Genomic DNA, 22,042 nt, shown 5'->3' on the forward strand with positions numbered 1-22,042 from the left:
AGTGTCGTTAAGGGTCAACATTGTAATTTTATACGACATATATATTTAAAACATTTAATATTCTGCGAAATCTGATCATTTTATTTCGTTATCAATCATATTTATTTCATAAAATAGAAATCGTAAACTATAAAAAAGATTTTTGTATCTTTGCTTTTACTAGAATAGCCAAGGTAAATTGAGCGATGCGAAACATATTCGTAAAACTTTTGTAGGTAGATAGATGCCTAATAACTTTTAACGTAAAAAGAGTTAGATTACTCTGACAACAAAAACCTTTTATCGGCGCTCATCCAACGCTTTTCATGCGGAAGAAATGGTTCCGAACGGATAGGACTAAGTGATTTCGTGAATCGAGTTTGACTGGCGCCATTCATCCAAATATACGGGAGTTGAGTTTACGACAAACTACAAACACGACTAACTAATAGGATCCGGTGAACGACGCACGATCGACTCGAATTCGACTCTCGACGCCCGCCGACTGTTCCCCTAAGCCCAAATAAAATGTCGTCATCAACTCCCTCTTTCCTCACCCCTCAACCCCCGGCCATGCCCTCAGGGCGACGTAGGATGTACAGTCGGATGTTCTAATCAAATTAAAATTCTAACGCTAAAATAATCAGAGATTATAATTTATCATCAAAATACTTACCATCTTGTTGGAGGCGATTTGGAATGTGATATGATTGTTAAACAATAAACTTTTATCAAATTAGTTATTATTATAGAAACATTAAAAGGGTAACGACTTCTGTTATATTTAATTAAAAAAGACAATGCTATTAAGCATCGTGTCGAATCTCAACTCGCAAACATGAAGAATATTTATTTTGCCGCCACCTTTTATAATGCAGACGCATGCGCGATCTCAAAACGACCCGCAGTAAAACGACTGGTCACGTGACTCGACGCGGCATTCGCTCGGCGCATTTCGGCAGTTGTCGGTGGACCGCTCCAGCGAGAGTGTGTCCGTACGAGTTACGTCGGAAATCACATAAATGTCAAATTAAACGATTTCGTCAAAAAAACATGACATGTGCTTCGCGCCGACGTAAACATACGTTGTTAAATTGCATTATGTCATTCGGTAGTGCGTATATTTCGTATTAACCCAGTTTAGTGTTTGATTTTTGTGTAGCAAATTTTATAGTAGCTGCTCATGTTAGTGTTTTCTGTTTTGGAGCCTCGCTGGAACGTTTGAGATGTTGCGATTTATATCCGTCTGTAGCGTTAGGAATGTATTTTAGAAGTGATGTGATATTGCTGAGGTTTTTTTAAGTGTTTACAAGATGGACAGAGTAAGTGGCGTGTGTAGGTTTGGGGGAGTTGTGTCCGCGGTGAGAACTCGTACGGGACGAAGTAGACGACGTCTTACTGGACCAGTTCAGACGAATGAAGAAATGCCAGAAGCTCCACGGCGCGGGCTCGGCGCGATCCTCGTGTTGGCCTGTATTCTGGTCTATCACAACAGCCTGTATTGTGGCTTCGTCTTCGATGACATCAGTGCCATAAAAGAGAACAGAGATCTGCGACCACAGACACCAATCTCAAACATCTTCCTAAATGATTTCTGGGGAACCCCTATTCATAAGGTAAATAACCAAAATTTTACTCAAAGTAACAAATTCCAATACCAAACTATTAATGTTAGATAATAGTCAATTATTTAGAGATGTCTAAATAATCTGATAACGTAGGTCAACAAATGATGGTTCACCAATTTTTTTGATTTACAAAAACGTAGAATAAAAACAATTTCTTTTTAATTTCTATATTAATGTGTTATTGTTAAGAAAGACATGACGTTATATTTTACAAAAAAATGGTGATCAAATATACAGAAACAAGATTCTTTACCAAATTTAATTAAATTAGACATATCACTAACAAAAATAAAGACATTTTCTGTAACCGTTATTAAATTTGAATTGCAATCTTGGACTTTTTCCTGCAAATTCCTAGTAAATTATGATATTTAAGACTTATGTCTAATTTATAGCCAATCGCCATTCTCGTAAAAACGAGCAATTTTGCGTAGGGAATATTAATTTATAACCAAATTCAAAAAGATATCTATTACGACATTTATAATTTTTAACGTTATTGAGCTTTATAATTGGGTACCTATTTTAATATAATAGAAAAAAATCTTGCAAATTTCTTCTACCTATCGCTTTTATAACGATATCGCCTTTAGACAAAACTACCTATTTAAATAAGATTTTTTTTAAAATTTTATTATACAAAAACTTTACATACCAAATTAAATTACGGTTAGACAGCTGTACTAAAACCTACAGGGTTTTAGGTGTACTTACTGGTCGCTTATTGATTTATAAGATCAACAAATTAACAAATACAGACCTTATTAACCATTTCACAATTGTATTAAACAAAAAGAACAGAGATTAAACGGTTTTTTTCAGACCATAATAGAAAGACAAAAAAGCGAGAATTAAATTTAACATATAAACGGATTCATATTTCATTAATCCATTGTCTTATTTATCGTCCCAAATAGTTTGTAGCGACACGAATTAGAGATTAAAATATTATAGAAATACCAAGGGGACGGGAGACGGTCTCTTGTGGCTTTTAAGGGGAGACATCTGTGTTTAGTTCATGTTAGTGACAATTCAAATTATAACTGGAAAGTAATCATTTTAATCAGTTTTGTTACTGTAATATTGGGGAAGGTTAATCTATACATGTAAATAAAATTGGAGTGTTTGTTTAATAAAGTGTAAAATAGCATTTTTTACAATTTTTGTCTGTCTGTTTATTCCGGTTAATCTCTGAAATGGTTGGACCGATTTTGACGGGACTTTACTTTGGTAGGTAGCTGATGTAATACGGAGTAACTTAACTGTAACTTATGCTACGTTTATATTAGAAATATTATATTATTTTTGGAAAATAAAGTAATGATGCAATGTCCACATACTGTCCAGTACCGCGCGCAGCACAAAAATAGTATTACACGCGGACAAAGTCGCGGGCATAGCTATTAACGAATATAATGTCTAACAAGATGAACCACGTAAAGTATTATAACTAAAATATTATGCTACATTAAGAAATGTTACTGTTCACGTTTTTATTCATCCAGTATGCTACATTTCCGCGCGTTATTACCGCTATCAACGAAATAGCTTACTATAAAAAGCTAAATTTACATAACATTACGTGCATTCATAACTTCGCGGCGTTGTGAACTTATAGCTGTTTAGAGACGAAATACCGCGACGCATTAACTCGGGGCTATGCTATAAATCAAACATTTACACGGCACAGGTAAAACAGGAAATTTATGGTCGTAATCATCGGGAATGTTTCATACTAATGCATAATGCTACTCATATTGCTATTTTAGAGAGCAACGACGTTAAACAGTCATTGCCAAGGACAACAGACCGTAAATAAGCTAGTCACGATAACCAGTTATTTTTATAAATGAACCGGTTGTTGAGTAGAGAAAAAAAAACGAATTTAGTATGCATTTTTTTTAACTTGATCTTCAGACAGCCACATTTTTTTGTCGTGTTTTATTATATTCTCCATCTATCGATTTGTAAATTTTTTATTATGTTCTTTATTATTAAAGTGTTTTTTCGTAAACATTTGATTCTCTTATTTTAAACTAAGCTAAGATTTTGACAATGATGACATGTTTTTGCGAAGTTTGAAGACAGCAGTTACAGGGATTTGCATTCCCAACATTTCTCGAGTCTCGCCGGAGAACATTTTCTACTATTAGAATTCTGAAGAGATTTAGCTGCATGGAATGTGACTGTTATTAAACGTTCGCGCTCCATTGAATTAAAAACTTTTAACAAGTTACCTTTTATTGAAACCATTCTTGGAGTACACTTTTTAGTTGTAGCTTTATACCTACCTCGTTGGGCTTACTAAAATTATAATAAGTTGGGGGAAAATTCTTTCGTATATAGTATCAATGAACTTATTACAATCTCCTTGGCTATGCTATTTAAAACTGGCTGTTTTTATTATTACGTTTTTAACTTTAACGAGTTCCAAATTCAAATTGTTAAAATGTACGATTTTCATTTGTTTTTTAGTGTCAAAGATTTTAAGACTGTAGAGCCATAATTTAATGTTTACAATTGAAATATGCAGTATTTTAGTTACTTTCTTGAAGTTTATATTTGTTGCAATCTCCATAATAATTCCTTAGAGATACCAACATCCTGCTATCTAAGGAATGGATTCTATGGACTGAGAATGTTCGGCAAACGGGTGAGGTTTCGGGTAAGGAATAAACCACTAATTTAATAGAAAATTGGTTGTGTACAATCCAATCTAATTTCTAGCAAAGAAAGCCAATTAAAAATAATATTAAAAATGTTATTTTATCAAACTTAAAGTTAATAAAGTTTCGTAATCCCTAAAGCAATTCAATTTAGTTATTTAAATCAATGAGTGCTCAAAAACACTTTTAATTACGAATTCTATTTGAAAGTTTCGTAACGAAAATTAAAGAATTGGGAAACAAAAGAACATTTTAGCAATTAAAAATATGTAATTAATAACATGAATTGTACAAAAAATTGTTAGTTGCCAGTTAGTTTGTGAAGGAATGGTCATTTAAGATTTTTTTTTCGTTAAGAACAGCTTCAATCCAAATTCAAATATCATATAATTACATATAAAAGTCTTACTATTTTACTTCTTATCTTCAAAATATTATAAATGCGAATGTTTATTTGGACGGATGGATATCTGTTTGAATGTATTTCCGGATCGTGATGGAATTTGACATACATATAGAACATAGTCTGAGTTATGTTATTTTTCCGTGCGGACGGAATCGCGGGCGTCAGTTGGTATGCTATAAAAAAGAAAACCGCTACGACTTAGGGTCCTTCAAGAAGCGAGCGTATTACCATCTCAAAGACCGGCAACTGGGGTTCCTCTGGTATTTCTGATGTCTATGGGCGTCATTGAACACCTCGGTGTTCCAGCTGCTCGTTTGCCCCCTTCTATTATAAAAAAAAATCAGTTGTAACATTCTCGTTTGCGTCGGTTAGACATGTGAGTATGATTTTTGTACAAATCAATACAAACAGCGGGAACGAGCAATTCGTTTCAACGAACCCTTATATATCACGAGCGAGCAATACGAGATGTATTCTGCGGCTTTGAATAATGTATACATAATCGTCACCCTCCTGTTTACTAAGTTCTGTTCCGTCGAGCAAACACTTAGATATGGATACATTAATCTTTAAATAATACAAATATAATTCATAAGCCGTACGATATAATTTTTAAAGTAACCTTTTTACATACGTACGAAATTGTTGTGCATATCACAAAATGTAACTTTGGCTTCTTTTCAACAGAAAATTATACCTATAATATATGTTTTAAGAATCTTGCTCAATTACTTTTCGTTATATTTACCCTATTGTATAATAAAGGTTACTCTAACTTTCAAAAGTAAAAAATAAAACATGAACCCTTAGAAAGTATAAATTGTAAATTAAGTTTTTTATTTAACAATTAAAAGGATAAATGATTGTCAAAGTAATACATTAGATAAATAGCGGCGCTGAATAACTTACAAATCAATTAACTTAATGGTCTGAAAGATAACGAAAGCTTAGTGACGGCCTAAAAGTTGGCAAACAAAAATTTCTCATTGACGCTTCAACTGAAACGCAGTTGAAAAAGTTCACCGACTGACATTGATGGATGCGACGCGGACTCCAACTTACTTTGAGACGAACTCCTCGAATCGAGTTCGGGAGTCGCAATTTAATAACGAGCTACTTCGCAACCAACTCCACGAGATGCATAACTGAAGTCTCGACCGGTTTGAAAACACGTCGCATCGTGTTTTGCTACGGAACGTGCTTTGGTTTTCTAGTTCTCTTTGGTGGTTGTTCTATTTTTAAAGTCATCTATCGATCTTTACTGCTCTAAGTAGAGACGACAAAGAAAGTTAGCAAGTACAAAAGTTATAAAAGTCCAGACTCTTATTCTCAGTTAGAAAAAGACAGCTAGCGTATATTTTCAGTTTGTTTTTAAAGCCAGTACCATTAGATTAGGCAATGTCCAAATCAGCAACAGACCGAATGTAAAACAAAACAATTGTTAAAAATAATTAAAATTGACAGAAACGCACAAACCTATAAAACTGTCAAACACAAAACGTTAAAGCGGCTTTACAAGACATTCAAAACGCTAGAGATGACTATAATTCAACGGGCAATAGTCAGTTTGCGGAATAAAACGTTAATCACTCCTCGGAACCTTTCACAAATCCGACACGTGAAATGAAACTAATCACTTATCTAAATACTAAACAACGCAGGCCTGGTTCATTGTTGGCTTTGGATTGGTTTACCTTTTTCGTTAGTTTTTTATACCCCACTTAATACAAGGATGGTGAATCAAGAGACAGCATGAAAAGAAATCATTAAATCAAATTAAATAGTTCTTTCTCTTTTGTAAATCCTTAATTATATAATAGTAATGGTCATTTAATAGCAGCAAGGCTTGAAATGCCAAGTTCATTGATTACACTTTTTCTTTTTATTTGATTTCAGTTCTTTGTAACACGAAATCATACGACAGTCGAAACACTAGTGCTGTTTCTGCGAACTTTATCCGCGCTGTAGCCTTCAATTTTTCAGCTTGTCCATTGTTTTTTTTTTCTTTTGCGGAAAAACATTAATGACAATCGTCACGTTACAATGGTACGGGAAATGGCCGAATTCAAAAGGTTTTTCTGTTACGTTTTCTTTGTAAATGTTCTAGGAAATGGATTTTATTTGGAGTTCAGCTTTCGAAGTAAGCAAATTGAACTGTATTAAAAGACTTACTGATTTTATGTTGTTGGTCTTACTATTTTGTATTTATCGAGTCAGCACTTTCATCAGATTATTATTTTGCATTCAGTGGAAAAGAACAGATTCTTTTCAAAACAAAACAGAATTAGACCGACTATAACGTAGGGCACACTTTGAATTAGGTTAGTGGAACACTCAAAGCTCAACATAGCATTAGAACGAAATCAACGGCACAAATCCAATTAATTTCACGTTGCATTAAGTCATTTAGCCTGTTGTTATGATGATGAGTACCCACTTGAAACTAGATAAATCAAACTGGATGAGGCCGAGAGAAGTATAATCCAAATCCATCATTTTTTGCTGTAAATAGATGAAAAAGAAGAGACTTTTTATGTAGTCCTAGTCAAACTAAAATTTCAACAATATCATTTTCTCCAAAACCCACATATACATACATAATTCTATCTTTACTAAACACTGTTTCTCTAAAACATTCCAATACGTGTTTTAAAAAGAAATGGAAAATAAATTCACGATATTCGCACGCTTTTATTCAAAAGCTTTAATTGCTTCAAAGTGTACTAATTGGTCTTAGCGCGATCTCTTGAAAGATATTCTGAAATATTGTCGTGTAAATGGCAGGGCACCAATCAACGGATTTAATTCCAACCAACTGCACGCGTCCAACGTATATATACGTAGAAAATAATTTCCGTAAACCATCAAATATAACTAGGCTTTTACAATAAATATTACTATTATAGGTATCCAAAGTTATGAAGGTTTTAAAGTTATCCCATATAATCATAAAGGAACGCAAGCAGATTTTGCAATTCTGATCTCAAGTTTCAACACGTTTTAAATCTACTTATTTGGCGTTGTAAAAATATAAGTTGGAACAAAAGTATTGAAGATAGATTTTATCTGTCCCATTATAATAATTGTCGACTAAATGCAAAAGAACAAATTCTATGGAATAAAGAATTCATCGCGATACAAGAAAGCAGTAAAGCCTGGCACGTTTCCGAGACAACATGAAACTACGTAAGGATTTAAATTCTCGACGGGTTCTTACTTGTTACGTGTCGAATTCTTTCCACAAGAACACTATCTTAGTACCACTCCTGTGGGAGAAATACTTTGTCAAATTCTTTGCCGATAATGATTTAGTAACGAAATCAAACGATCTGCTTCAATTAAAATTATTGAGAGCTAATAAATATTGGGTCCGTGTGTAACTTTGACTTATATACAGTGTCTATTTTTTCATTAGTTTTTGTTGATTATATATTGAGTAATCATTATTGAGTAATCATTTTTGAGTAAGCAGTTAAGATATGTGACCAGATTCATCAAGACCGTTTACAATAGTCTGAAATATCACGGAATTCCGGGGCCCGTTCCCAAAAGAACTTATTTAACGTCAATATCTTTACTGTTACTAAGAATAATGCCGCTATGTCTAATTGTCAGCCTGCTTATTCATTGAAATGGAAGGCAAGATGTTTCGGATAATCTCGGTCTGTTAAGTCAAAATCCACGTTTAAGTTTCGTCTTTCCAGAAAATAGACCACTAATTCATGTAATATCTACGCTATTTGATGTTCATTAAGTCATTTAAAAAAATAAATTCGACATTTACATGATCTATAATTAAGTACTGGTTAATAAAAGCACCCTTATAACGTCTGTTTGTAAAGTAATTAATTAATTCACTAATGACTTTTGGTGATCGCGTGACATTCGACCATACTTGTAATTTCTTCGGCCTTTTCCAGACGTTCATTTGGAAGCGAATAATTTATGAGGCGCCCGTCGTCTACTGAAGTCGTTTACTGGTGCGATATCTATGAAGGATTGGATATTACAATGTCTTTAACTAGCAATAATCATTACATCAACTCCAGACTTTGACTTGAACTTGATGTAACCAAAATGCATTAATTATTCTTGCATTATCTCGACCGTCAGAAGATACTTATTCATGGTATCATGATTCGTTTGTATACATCCGTTTTATTGAGAGTGCTGAACTAAAAAAAACTTGTCTGATTTTGAAGTTAGCGTTGTTTTTCGCTTTGTATTCTTTCCCAGAATTTTATAGGAGTATATTTTGGCTACATTTTATTACTTACATCGCCATATTGTCGAAGTTGTTTATTCCTTTAGTATAGATATTATGATTATCTTTATCTCGGTTTACCCTAATTTAGAAACAAAGGATTTTCGTAGATGCAGCCTACGTTACATCACATTTGGAATTAGGTTACCAGAGCGCTAAGTTCTTAACTCGACGTCACGGCCGCTGTAGGGCACGAGCCATTTGAGATCACTGACATAAATACATAAAATTATTTTCATTTTCATACGGTTTCTTCTGTTCTTTCTTATTACCAATTAAGGTCACGTTACAATGGAAATTTCGGTTTCAAAACTTAACCTCGAAATGAAAGTAACTGAAAAACAAAATTTAAGGGTTTTCATTTTTAATTAGTTTGTTTGAGAATTCTAAACTAAGAGGAACAAAACCTATGTGAGTGTGTAACTCCCACCCTCTGAGTGTTTTTGCTGTCGGTTAAATTTCTATTAAACGTCTTTTGTTACTTGATGATAAAGTGCGTATAGTATTTTTGAATGAGTGTCATCGACTTGTAATAAATAAATAATATTCCGCTTATAGCGTGACCGGACCTTTGCGTGGACTTAGCTTTTCAAGTAATTCATTGTACGCTTGTTATTTACGGCGTGCGCTTACCGTCACTGGGTTATGGAGCATTAAAATTGTTTATTAGCCACCAAATGTGCTTGCGTTAGTAAAACGTAGCCATTTATTACAAATGAAGAAAGCATCATTTGGATTTTTAAACAATGTATGAATAAGATCTTATTTAACTTTACTGTGTTATCGTCTAGTGACTACACTCTAGTCTAAGACTATAAGAAGGCTGTTCATCAATAAGTCTGGTCGTTGAGAGTATTTTATGGGCAGTTTAGCTCTTCCAAAGATGAATTTAAGCTACTAGGAAAGATAATCGAATAATACTACTAACATCAAAATTATTTTTCCATAGCATCAAAGAACTAATTAGTCGAATCAAATAGTTAGTACTATAACTCTGTACAGTAAGTTAGTTGTCCGTACTACGGTTTGTTGGTGCTTCGAGGTAAGTTTTGTTTAGTGCTTCATATTCGAGTTTCATTTTCAGCAGCGTGGAATAGTTTCGTAACATGTGATTTTAGCTAAAGGGAATGCATGTATGTTTGTTGCTTGTTCACAAATGAATTTCGTGTTAGTTTTTATTTTCAATTGAGTTTAATTGTATGATTTAATTTTTTTTACTGTAATTTGAGATTGGATTTGTTTGCTTCTATGCTTACATGTCTGTTGTTTTGTAAGGATTGTTATAAATGTTTTTGATTAAACATTTTTAGAATACATCTACCAACACTGCAATTCACTTTTGCAACTTTTATTTCTTCATTTGTCCGTTCAACAGTAGTAAAATAGTATACTTTCTTATACTATTTTAGTCACAATGTTATTTTAGTTAAAAGCTACTCAAATTTTAAAGATGTTGCAGAGAAATATTATAGTTTCAGTACAAAAGCTAGTAAGATATAACAAATCTATTCTCTAGATATGCATACAACATATAACAAAATGAAATAACTATGTTAGAATGTAAGTAGTAAAGACGGGCACGTCCGCAAGACAAAGCATGAACGACGCGAGGATTTGGAGACGTCATGGCCCATCCCGGCCCGCACTCCCCGCAGTCGAACGAGACGCTTGTTATTGGATTTGTGAGGCTGTCGGATGGCGGAGGTGTATTGGAAAACTGATTACTTTAAGGTTGAGACAAAGGTTAAAATATATTATAAATGAAGAACAAAACAGATTTATGTTTTTAGATCGGACTTGCTTGAAAATGACTAACCGTAGGTTTCTGGCCCAAAATCCCTGTTTAAAATGTATTTTTTTTTTATCAAAGACAACGACTGGGATATATGTTTCATACAGAGTGAATTATTCCTTATTTCTATGTTATTGCACATGTTATAAAAATAAAGTTATATCCACAAAGCTTTTATCCACACGAATACGTAGTCGCCATTAATTTGCAGTGATTAAAAACGCAACCCACACTCAACAGATACCAAAGGGAGTACGGGGCGACAATTACACATAAATTATTCACCTGTACACAGAGCATTTCACTCGCCATCAAGTGACAGGTTCACGAGAATCAGGGGTTACACTTCGATTATTTTATATTGAAGCTGTCCATTGGCAACTTGCAAGCTTTTATTTTGCACTGCAATAAATGTTCTGATGCCATCAATTGGGCTCAGTTCCTGTCAATTACTATCGATGTTCGCATTTTATACGAGGTTACGTCTACTGACATTGATTGGCAAATTTTTTTTTAAGTTCACTAACCACTTACTTAAGCTCTAGGCTTGTGCTAGGACAAGGTTTACGACAATAATCGAATAGCGGGATTCGAACCCCAGTCTTGTGATCGGAAATCCGTACCCTTAACCATTAAGCTATTGGCGCTTCAAAATGATCGTTTTTATGATTTAAAAAATTATTTGATATATGTTTAAAATATTTATCTTAAATATAAATTAGTTTATCACAAACGATTGATATTTTATTAATAAAAACTTTGCAACATAATTGTGCAAATAAAATAAAATCGTTTTCAAGTTTTTATTCATCAAAATTGTTAGTTGTAGAAAATCCTTGAACTATGTGAGCTCGATTCGTGTTTTAAAACTTTCTAACAAAGCCATATAAAATGGTAAAGTTGTGTTAGTTGCGTATATTTTAAAGAATTATGAGGATAAGTTTTACTTGAACAAGCAACTTATTTTTACGAGTTCAATGGTTATAACATGCTATTTTATTACTAAGTTTTTTTAAATTTATACTACAACTATTAAAATAAAATACCTGTCTAAAGTATTTTATTTGTCAACTTCAAAACCTACTTACTAGAATATAGTCATATGGACTGTAATTTTAAAAAAGACGAAAATCTGTTCTGAAGTCCCAAATAGTGTAGCAAAATGTCAGAGAACTCCTTGTCCTTATCCTACCGTTGTTTTTCTTTTATATTATCTTATAATTTATATATTATCTCATTCTTTTGTATTATTGTAAGATTTATTAAACTCGTACAGCGTGTGATCGCGTGAACGTATCACATATGACATTGTAACTTTTAAATCAAAAACAAAAATGGCCGACCCATTTCGTATGTTGCGTGAAACGTAACACGAAACGGAACTCACCCTCTGCTAATGTTGTCTGTTGTAATATATGTATGTGTTGCTGTTAATTAATATGGCCTGGTTTTGTAAATGCTTCACGTAAAATGTAATACATTTTTGTTAATCAATTCTCTCTGTCAGAGCAACAATCTTTTTTAAACAATTTCTCGAATATGTCATATTTGTAGTATAAACCGCACTGTGCCAGTGTAGTTTACAAAGGCCTAGTTAACCCTATTTGACGTAGATTCAATTCTTCAATAGTAGTAGTAACACTCTTTCAATTGCACCCTTAAGTTTACTATTATTATAATAATAATTATAACCACTATTATCCATTTCTATCTCAAGAATAGGTAATTATATAGTAGAATAAACAGATATAGAGGAATTAACAATGTATTGTTAGTCGGCTATCAGTTACAAAAGCTATTTTCGCTTACAACTTTACTGCAGATATTCGCAGCCTGAATTAGTGACATCTTATCTCAATCCCATCTCAATGTAAACGGGCGGCAGTCGCCTGTCCCAGAGACAAATAAACGGAGACATAAATCAACGTGAATGCACTAGATTTATCTTGGTTTTAAGCTTTGCTTTCGGAAAAGAGCGCGGCCGCTTTTAATGTGTTTGTTCTGCTCTGTAGAAAAACTTTCGCCTCAAGATATGCAAACGATTTTGATTGAATTGACTTAAAATTTATATAATGTAGACATATCAATCATATACTGTTTGATTTTAGTAATGGATTTTAGTGCAGTGCTATAAATTAAAAAAAAATAACTTTGAGTTTTCACTGGTGCTCGTTTTGAGAGAGTTTTATATTTATTTGTTTATTAGCTGTCGCTCACGATTTCGTCCGCGCGAAACTTAATTAGTAGTCTACGTGTTCTTCCAGACTATGTTCTAAATCTATCCCAATTTTTGGCGGGATCGGTCCAGCCCGTCTGGAGATACCTTTAAACAAGCATCCATCCAAACATTCCCATTTATAATATTAGTAAAAGTAAGATTATAAACATTTATGAAACAATAAAGGTGACAAAAGAGCAAAAGATTTGATTGAGGTACACTACTACTAAAAATTATTCAATTAAGCTTTTAAAGGTTGCATTTTTAATCTTCGAGTTATTTAATAAACGTATTTAAAATTCAGAAGCCGAAAACGTATATATTTAGAAATAAACGGAGCAATATAAAGTCTATTATTACACACATGATTAGTTGGTAACGAGTTTGGTGTGTCGTGTCGCGTGACCGGAAGAATCGACAACTTTTAATACCTTTTAGAAAAAGTTACATGGATAACGTTATGTTGTTGTATCAAATAATGTTATCGTTGGATTCCACTCGAAACACACGTTTAAAAAAATATCAACCGCATCATTCACCTTGAAAAACTTTAATACAGAAAACAATATTTTTGTACAGTCAGCTACATAAATATGTATTTACAAATTTTAAAAATGTAATGTTTCAAATATACGCCATACATGTATTCGTTATTATTATGTATTCATTGTTGGAAGCACGAGGACAGCATATTTTTGTAACCGAAGGCATATACAAGCTTCTGTAGCTTTGAAAATGTTTATGTAGCTGACTGTACTTGTATTTTGACACCGGGGACTTACGGTTACAAAAATGGTACATACAAATCAAGTTCAGAGTTCGCTTCGTCCTTTATCATACCTTGATGTTATATTTAATATCACTTTATTAGTTATTACTGCATAGAGCGTCGGTGGCTCAGGAGTGAAGCACTTGACTTGCAATCTGCAGGTCCTCGGTTCGAATCCCGCCATGTACCGATGTGTTTTTCGATTTCCGATTTACATATGTACATTAATACGACTTTCTTACGTGTCGACGTATATCTGAGAAGAAATTCAAAGATATGTGTGAAGTCAACCAACCCGCACCTGGCCAGTGTGGTTGACTATGGCCTAGTCACCCCTTACTTAGGGTAGGCTCCGAGCCCCTCGGTGGGGACATTTAGTGAGCTGATGATGATGATGATCACTTTATTAAGGATTACTACTAACTGTGACCTTTTGAAACGAAAAAATGCTTTTATTATTCGTCAACATGCTCTTCAAAGAATATATTTTATACCTAGAGTTATAGCTTAACAAACAAACTTTTCCTATCATAATATTAAATATAGATTTAGCTGTGCTATAGCGAGGTATATCCGCGTCGCTTTAATTGAAAACTCATCCGTCAGAGTTTAGTATGCGTGAAGAAGTAATTAAAACTTTTGAACTTAATTTAGAAATTTTGTAATCAATATATGACAACGGTAACATAATTAATCACCTCGTTACGTCAAATGGAAGTATTTTGATACTTTTATAATTGAATATGAATTAAAAGCTAATTTTATATATTACGAGATTATATTCTTATTATTTTCTGCATTACAAAAGCTTTGTTATTAAATCTGATAGCTCTATTTAAGCTACATTCTATGGTCTGGGAACGACGTTCATGCACTCGTTCTACTCATTCTAGCACTCCCGCGCTCACGCGCTCACTTGTACCACCAATGTACCTTTTTCAAATTAAAAACGCATCTAACCTATTGCCATTTTTTTATTTCTTATTCTGTACTGAACAAGTTTGATTCTGACGATTTTCATTTGTTTTGTTACAGGTAAACTGGCTGTAAACGGTGTTATAAGGTTTGCCTTGTTTTTAGCAAGAAGAAATATAAAAGCTGTTTCAGTCATTGACCTCAATAAGTGGGAAAAATTTACTTAAGAATATTTTATTTCTTTCTGTGATATCATTTGAAGAAAAATAACGAACTTTAGATGTTTAAAGGCAGTAGATGGCGCTATTAACTTTTGTTTAAGTTGTAGTCGGGGTCCGGAGCACTTGTAACTCAATTTCCATGTCGATGCGACTGTCAACAGTCAACTGTTCAGGCCCCCGGTCATAATTTGAACTGAGAAAATATTTACTCTGAACATTATCATTGCATGAAATGTGTAATATTGCCTTTGAGAGTACTAGGTGGATTTCATTTTTACACTCTTTGACGTTTTGCCTACGCATATGAGATTGTGGAACGGGTAAGAGTCAAATTATGTTTGGCTTGTATCGAATCCCTCGTGCTGGTACTATCATACTATCATGTTCGAAAGACATTTGACATTCAATGTCTTTTCATGAAGAGTCTTGTCTTGAATGCTTAGATATACATTAACCATAGAGATTTTTTATTATTATTTAATGTTATTCGCTTCGTCATCACGTGACCTCTGTATTCTGACCTTTTGCCTGTTCCAGAGATTTCATTTTCAATTTATTTTTAAAAGTAAAACATAACGAAAACATGATCCGCATTGCATTAAGCTAAAAGCTTTGTTATACGTTGTATAAGAATTAAAAATATTCTAATATTTTTTTCCATGCATAAAATGTATTGGATGTTATTGTAGTATCAGAGGTTTTCTCATTTAAAAATTGCTATATTAAGGTTTTTATTCTTTCTGTTGTATTGCTGTTCGTACATTTCGTGATTAAAATTATAGCGGAACGCTTTCCGTGGTAAAAATAAAACATTTTATTCGTTATAAACGGAAAGTATTGTTACCAGAGTAACGTTTATATTTTTCTCGTTAGAAAATTTATTTTTGGGAATGGTTTTTTGCAATGTAATAAAAATATTGTGTCACTGAAGCGTGACTGTACTTTCGATCGGTATGTTGATAAATATAAAAAAACATAATTAGTACAAATAACAATAACATGAAAGAACAAACAACATATAAATCCGGTGACCATAAATAGGTTCCCATAAGAGGATATTAAAAAAAATAAGATCTCTGGTATATTTTTAGAATGGTTGTCTAAAATTGTTATTTATTGTGAATCTCTAGGGAATAAATTGTATGATGATTTTCATACTAAAATATATCTTATTTCTACTGAAAAAAGTTCTTCGAAAATTCAGCACATGTCGACCGCAGAGGAACATGTTTTAATAAATATTTAAGTGAGAACTCCGCCTGTTTGAGATGTTACCGAAATAGATCAGCGCTGTAGACGTTTTTACTTATTTGAAAACTAGCACTCGCCCGTGACTTCGTCAGCGCAAAATAAAATTATAATAAAAAATTATCCGACTATGCCTGCAGGCATCAGCTGCTTTCCCGTTAAAGTCCCTTCAAATTCGAACAACGTGGATATGACAGAAAAACAGACGGACATATGTTTTTTTTTCGTTATTATTTACAGTCAAAAAAATTTTATTATACGTACAATGATTAAATATCATCAAAATCTTTTATTATTTTTATTTTCATAACAGTTGTTCAATTTACAAATCTATTTACAAAACAAAAATACAGTCATAACCTGAGCATCAGATCATTTCATTTTTAAAATGTTCCACGTCACTATAGAGAGAAAAAACTGACTAGTCAATAACCTTTAGCTAAGTTCTCTAAATATTATTTATTACAATAGTAATCTATATTCTTATGAAATGTAATATTCAATAACGTAAAATTCGTTGGTTTCGTGACCGGACCTTCGCGTGAATAAATAATTTCTACGCTCCTTTCAGGAAATAAACTCGTACGAGTTATTTACGAGGTCGCATGGTCACACGACACGATGCTACTATTTGTCGTAAATTAGTTAGCGTATTGAAATAATAGTGGCATTGTAACGACTCTTTGTTTAGTATTAGCTTTTGTTCCATTCTCGATATTCATAAATAAATTACATTATTCTGTGAGCTTTTAAAGTATAAATTATAAATTACATTATTCTGTGAGCTTTTAGTTTGTGTTTAAAAACAACAAACTAAAAACTAATGCGGGAGTGACCACAGAGTTAGTCACGCAAGTTAGAACTTTGGTACTATTCTCAAATATACCTAGATTTTTGGTATAATTATCATATTAATAATACATAAGAATATATATTTATAGATACTATTTGTTTCTTTAATGTTGGATCAGCTTTGGGAACAATTCACATTCATAATTCGCTTTACTTCGTTCTAATTGGGTTATCTATATACGTGGTTTAAGATGGTTCAACTGTGAACGACAAACAAAATTACGTCACAGCCGTTTTTCTGTCAAATACAATGTCAAATTGATGACAGACTTTACTGAGAATTCAATCCTCGTATCTATACTAACAGGAATTTGAGTATTGACTACAAATATAGTTCCTCTAGTTCGATGTGCAAGCGTAATAGAATCTACCAGTCAGGTAATTAGTAAGAAATGTAATGCTATTCAAGTTTAGTCCTTAATGTAGTTCTCAAGTTAAATACCTTAAAACGTATCACTGAATGTTTAAACACTGGCAGTAACTTTGAGTACCATCAATTAATTGAATTCCTTATTTGATTTAAAGTGTTTGAGTTACGTTAGTTAAAGCATGTTTTTAGTTGAAATAAACTTTTATAGATTAGGAATAATTCGCTATACAGTTACAGAAATGTGTGCGGCAAAAGGGGGTAAGTGTTAAGCACGCTACACACCTCACATCAGTTTTAAATGTTCAACTGTGTAGTTAAAACTTAATGTGTGGAGCACGCACACGCATAATCACAAAGTTTGGATCCTTTTTTAAAGTGGCAAAGCTGAGACGAGAATATTGAGAAAAACAATCGATTTCGTAGAATCTAATTGGTTTATTATGTCTTTTAAGAAATAACAGGAACCTTATCATCGTAAACCGATCACGTATAAGCCTAATTATATTTTTGAATATGTGAATAACTCGAGAAACTTATAAGTACAGGGTGCCTAACTTTTCGATGTCAAACTGCCGTCGAACTTTTCCATTGAACTAAAATTACGAATAAGTAAAAATATTCCCTGCGACAAAACGAATAAAAATAAAACATCAAACTATACAAGAGTTTTCACTCTTCAGTTCGTTTTAAGGTATTAAAATTGTATTGTTTTATAAAAAACATTATTTTTATACCAAAATCAAGTATTTTCGATGCGCATAAATATTTATTTTAGTTTCATTCCCACACTTGTTCCCTTTTTGCAATTAAAATTACGGTTGAGTGCTTTTACTGTTCAATGATAAAAGTTTTATTGCTAAAAAGAAAACAGTGTCGCCTGTGTTTATAAACGGTTTTATTCAAATGTTGTCATCATGCTTTTATTATCGTCTGTCGATTTTATGTGCTAGGATTTATATTTACTACTCCTATTATGGATTTATTCTAAAAGTATTTTAAAGTCTTTACAAGATATTTGTTTATTGGATTTTTTTGTGTAGATTATTTTAGATTTAATGACAAACTAAATGGCCAGTGAATTAAGTAAATGAATAAAAATGAATGTCAGTTTTTCATTAACTCTTTTTTTAGTGAGAATAATAAAACAGTCATCTTATTTATTTTATAGGCCTAGGTTGAGTCCCTTGAGTTATGTACTGGTTTATAAATTTAATCAAAAGTTCCATTTTGTGATTAAAAACTCACTTTCATTTGGGTTATTATTATATTTTTATTAACGACTTTCAGTGACTGAGGTAGTTTTGATCCTAAACTTTTGTTAGTACGTTATAACATGAAATTGAATCACGTAGAGTCGCCGAATCGTCGAAATATTGCTAGCCTCTTTAATATTCTATGTTTTAGCGAATCATTTTTTTGCTAGGTTTTTCCACATAGAAACCCTTATTGTGGCAAGATTGAAGAAAAAGAAAAAACAATGTTAGAAAAACTTGTTTTATAGTGATCGTATATTTTTATAAAGTTGTACGTATGGTATACTATACAAAATGAACATAAGGGTTAAAAAATAATTATTTTTATTCTTTGATTAAATGTCTACCAAACTCAGTATTAAAAGACTGATATTTAGTAATACTTATGTTTACTATCTTTTTCAGAGTATACAATTATTATAGAAATCTGTACTATAAGGAATGTAGCATTTTGTTGACACTTGCACGTGTGTATAAAGTACACTTCTATTGTGGTTGTAATTTGTTGCAATTGTAAGATATGTGTTAATGTCTATATTGTGTTAATATTCCCCAGTTAGGGTAGTGTGGTGCCGGCGGCCATCTGTCCCCCTGACAAACGGGCGTAGAGCATAAATCAACGTCTATGTCGGATCGTGTTTATCTCGACGACAAACCTTTGCTCTCTGCCTCTGTACAGAATGCGGGATGTTTGTTTTTGTTTGTTTCCCCCCACGCGAGTTACAAATTACGTCTATTACAATGAATACGGATAAAATATCGATACTACAAGCTTTAGCTAAGTCATATCTTACTAATATTATGAATGCGAATGTTTGGATGAATGTTTGAAGTGCCAGAACGGCTGCATCTAGCTTAAATTTAGTATATATTTTTAAATATTATTAATTAGAATCCTTTGGCGCGAATGGCGCGCTTTCATTACAAATTCAAGTGTCAGAATTATTAGTGAGGGGATATAAACGTCGACATTTTAGCAAGGCTAGTGTTGCGACAGTACACCAGCAGTGTCGGATTTTCTTCCTAAAAACATTGTGAACACAGTCTGGAAGAATATATAGGCTACTTTAATTTTTTTTTTGCGCGCAGACGGATTCGCAAGCGACAGCTAGTTCCCTAATATAATAATATTTTATTTTAAAATTTTGTATTTTTTAACTTATAAAAATACTTTCAACTTAATCTAAATAAATATACGCATTCCCGCTATTAAAAGAAAATAGTACGAATGAAAATAACCAGGAAGTTTTTTTTTTACGAAACGATCTCTACGTGGAGGTTATTCATTAAGGCCGGTAATTAAGAATAACAAATTCTATAGCGTAACTCAGTAACGACTTCCAAGCCTTATAAATAACCTCGGGACAAATGAATTACTTGAAAAGGTCATAGAAATACAAGTTAACCCGGAGGTTCGGCCACGCAAACTAACAAATTTTTACAATGCTTTTCATTTAATATTATTTTATCATCATCAACGTCCCCACTGAGAGGCTCGGAGCCTACCCTATGTCACGAGTGACTAGGCCATAGTCAACCACGCTGGCCAAGTGCGGGTTGGTTGACTTCACACGTATCTTTGAATTTCTTCTCAGATATGTGCAGGTTGCATCACGATGTTTTCCTTCACCGTATATTATTTATATTATTTAATTACGCAAAAATTTCGTTTCATTTCTTTTGTAGAAAAACATACATTTTTCACACGCGGGTAAGGTAAATAACCCAGTAGTAACCCACCTGATTTTAAATATGACAATTACTAAACGGTGATTATAAATAGGACTATAATTCCTTTTGAAATTTTTTACTTAAACTAAATTTTTAAGTAATCTGGTAAAAATATTTCGTAGATTAATCTCGCTATCAAATAATTGTTTAAATCGCGGTCGCCGGCATGGCAGCGGACTGGGCCAGGAGGTAAGAGATAAATCATTTTTAGCTTGTCGAATGAAAACTGAATTAAGGGCACGTGGATGAAGTATGCGATATTAATTAAAGTCCTTTTGAATATAAAATGTTCACGTTATTTCATTATTAATATTTTTATGCAGCGAATATAACTGAGAAATTCATTTTAGTTATAATATTTTATGTTAATTTTTTTTTCAATGGAACAGATTTTTGCTACGTGCTTTTATTATACTAACTGAAATACAATAAACTTATTTAAGTGTGCCGCTACAATGAAATTTAACATATTACCTACTGATCAACAAAATATAATTTATTTTACGTGCTCAGCGATTTGGTGTCGATTTTTTATATTATTTAGTTTGGTTTACTTTTAGTATATATAGTTTATAACTGGATGCGGGCGGCACAGGACCGGGCATTGTGGCAATCGATGGGGGAGGCCTACGTCCAGCTGTGGACAAATTTAGACTGATTATGATGATGATATCGTTTATATGAAATAGTATCAATTAATTCATTTGTTTTGTAGTGGTTAGTTAGTTATTGTAAAATAGTCTACAAAGAAAAGACAGATTCATTTCATATGTTAGTAAATAAATGAGAACATTATATTTATTTACCTAAAATCGAGGTTTGATTTTCACTTGTAAAACCAAATTTATTCTTTACTTTGTTAAATAATATCGTAATACCGTAAATCAGAACGCCGAGATAAATATCTGTTTGTCTGTTTGTGTTTAATCGCGCGAAGTTAGTTTACGATTTAACGGTAGAAGATGATAACTGTTAGTATTAAAACAATAAATCAGTATCATAATGATTGTTTGAAACTAAGGTATTACATTTGAATTGAATGTTTAATAATTACAGACGAATTTAGTTTATTTTATATTATAAGGTGGTAAACGAGCAACCGGACACTTGAATACGCCGAAATAGTAAAACGACCGCTACCTACAGACATCCATAATTGCATATGCGTTGCCTGATTTTAATCGACGGAGGAGAGGACGCACAGAGGAACACCCACATTGTGCGTAACCAACTTCGACAAATCGACTTCTTATAAGAAAAGAGTGGGAAGGGTAAGGTGACTAAAATTAGGCCTAGATTCGATTTCATTATTGTTTATCGTTTTATTTCAATCTGTGTCCTGCAAAGTCTGCTATTGGTGAAAAAGATTCTAGTTTAGAAATATACAGCAATGTTTGAGTTATAATCAAATTGTGTTTTCCAATGCGGTTAATTTAATTATTTAAATCCTAGCCTACATTTAGTTCCAATAAAACGTAACATTAATGGAAATAATGCGACATGATGTTGGCTTCAATTAAGTATGTTCACTGTTTCAATCCATGATAATTCATTTAGTGTGTACCGCCGAAGCCTTAAATCGCTGCCATTTCCCGCATCGAATTTCAGTTGGCGCTTCTATGTTTTCATTTGGAGGCTTATGAACATAATACAACAGCTAAAAAGATTTACTCAGATTAATAGACAGATATTTAGACTAATTTTGTCCTACGCCATCTTACTAATATTAT

General features: G+C 32.7%; 1 protein-coding gene across 1 annotated transcript in view; it reads left to right on the forward strand.

The window, feature by feature from the left end:
* Positions 1-957: 957 nt before the first annotated feature.
* Positions 958-22,042, forward strand: part of Tmtc3 (Transmembrane O-mannosyltransferase targeting cadherins 3) — a 185,467-nt gene continuing 164,382 nt past the window's right edge. The window contains exon 1 of the mRNA XM_013319908.1: positions 958-1,595. Coding sequence (XP_013175362.1) covers positions 1,293-1,595 — 303 coding nt within the window. The 5' untranslated portion in view covers positions 958-1,292. The remainder of the gene's footprint in view (positions 1,596-22,042) is intronic.

Source organism: Papilio xuthus, unplaced genomic scaffold (assembly GCF_000836235.2).
Source record: "Papilio xuthus unplaced genomic scaffold, Pxut_1.1 DF826115.1, whole genome shotgun sequence".
In the NCBI taxonomy this organism is placed as follows: Eukaryota; Metazoa; Arthropoda; class Insecta; order Lepidoptera; family Papilionidae; genus Papilio; species Papilio xuthus.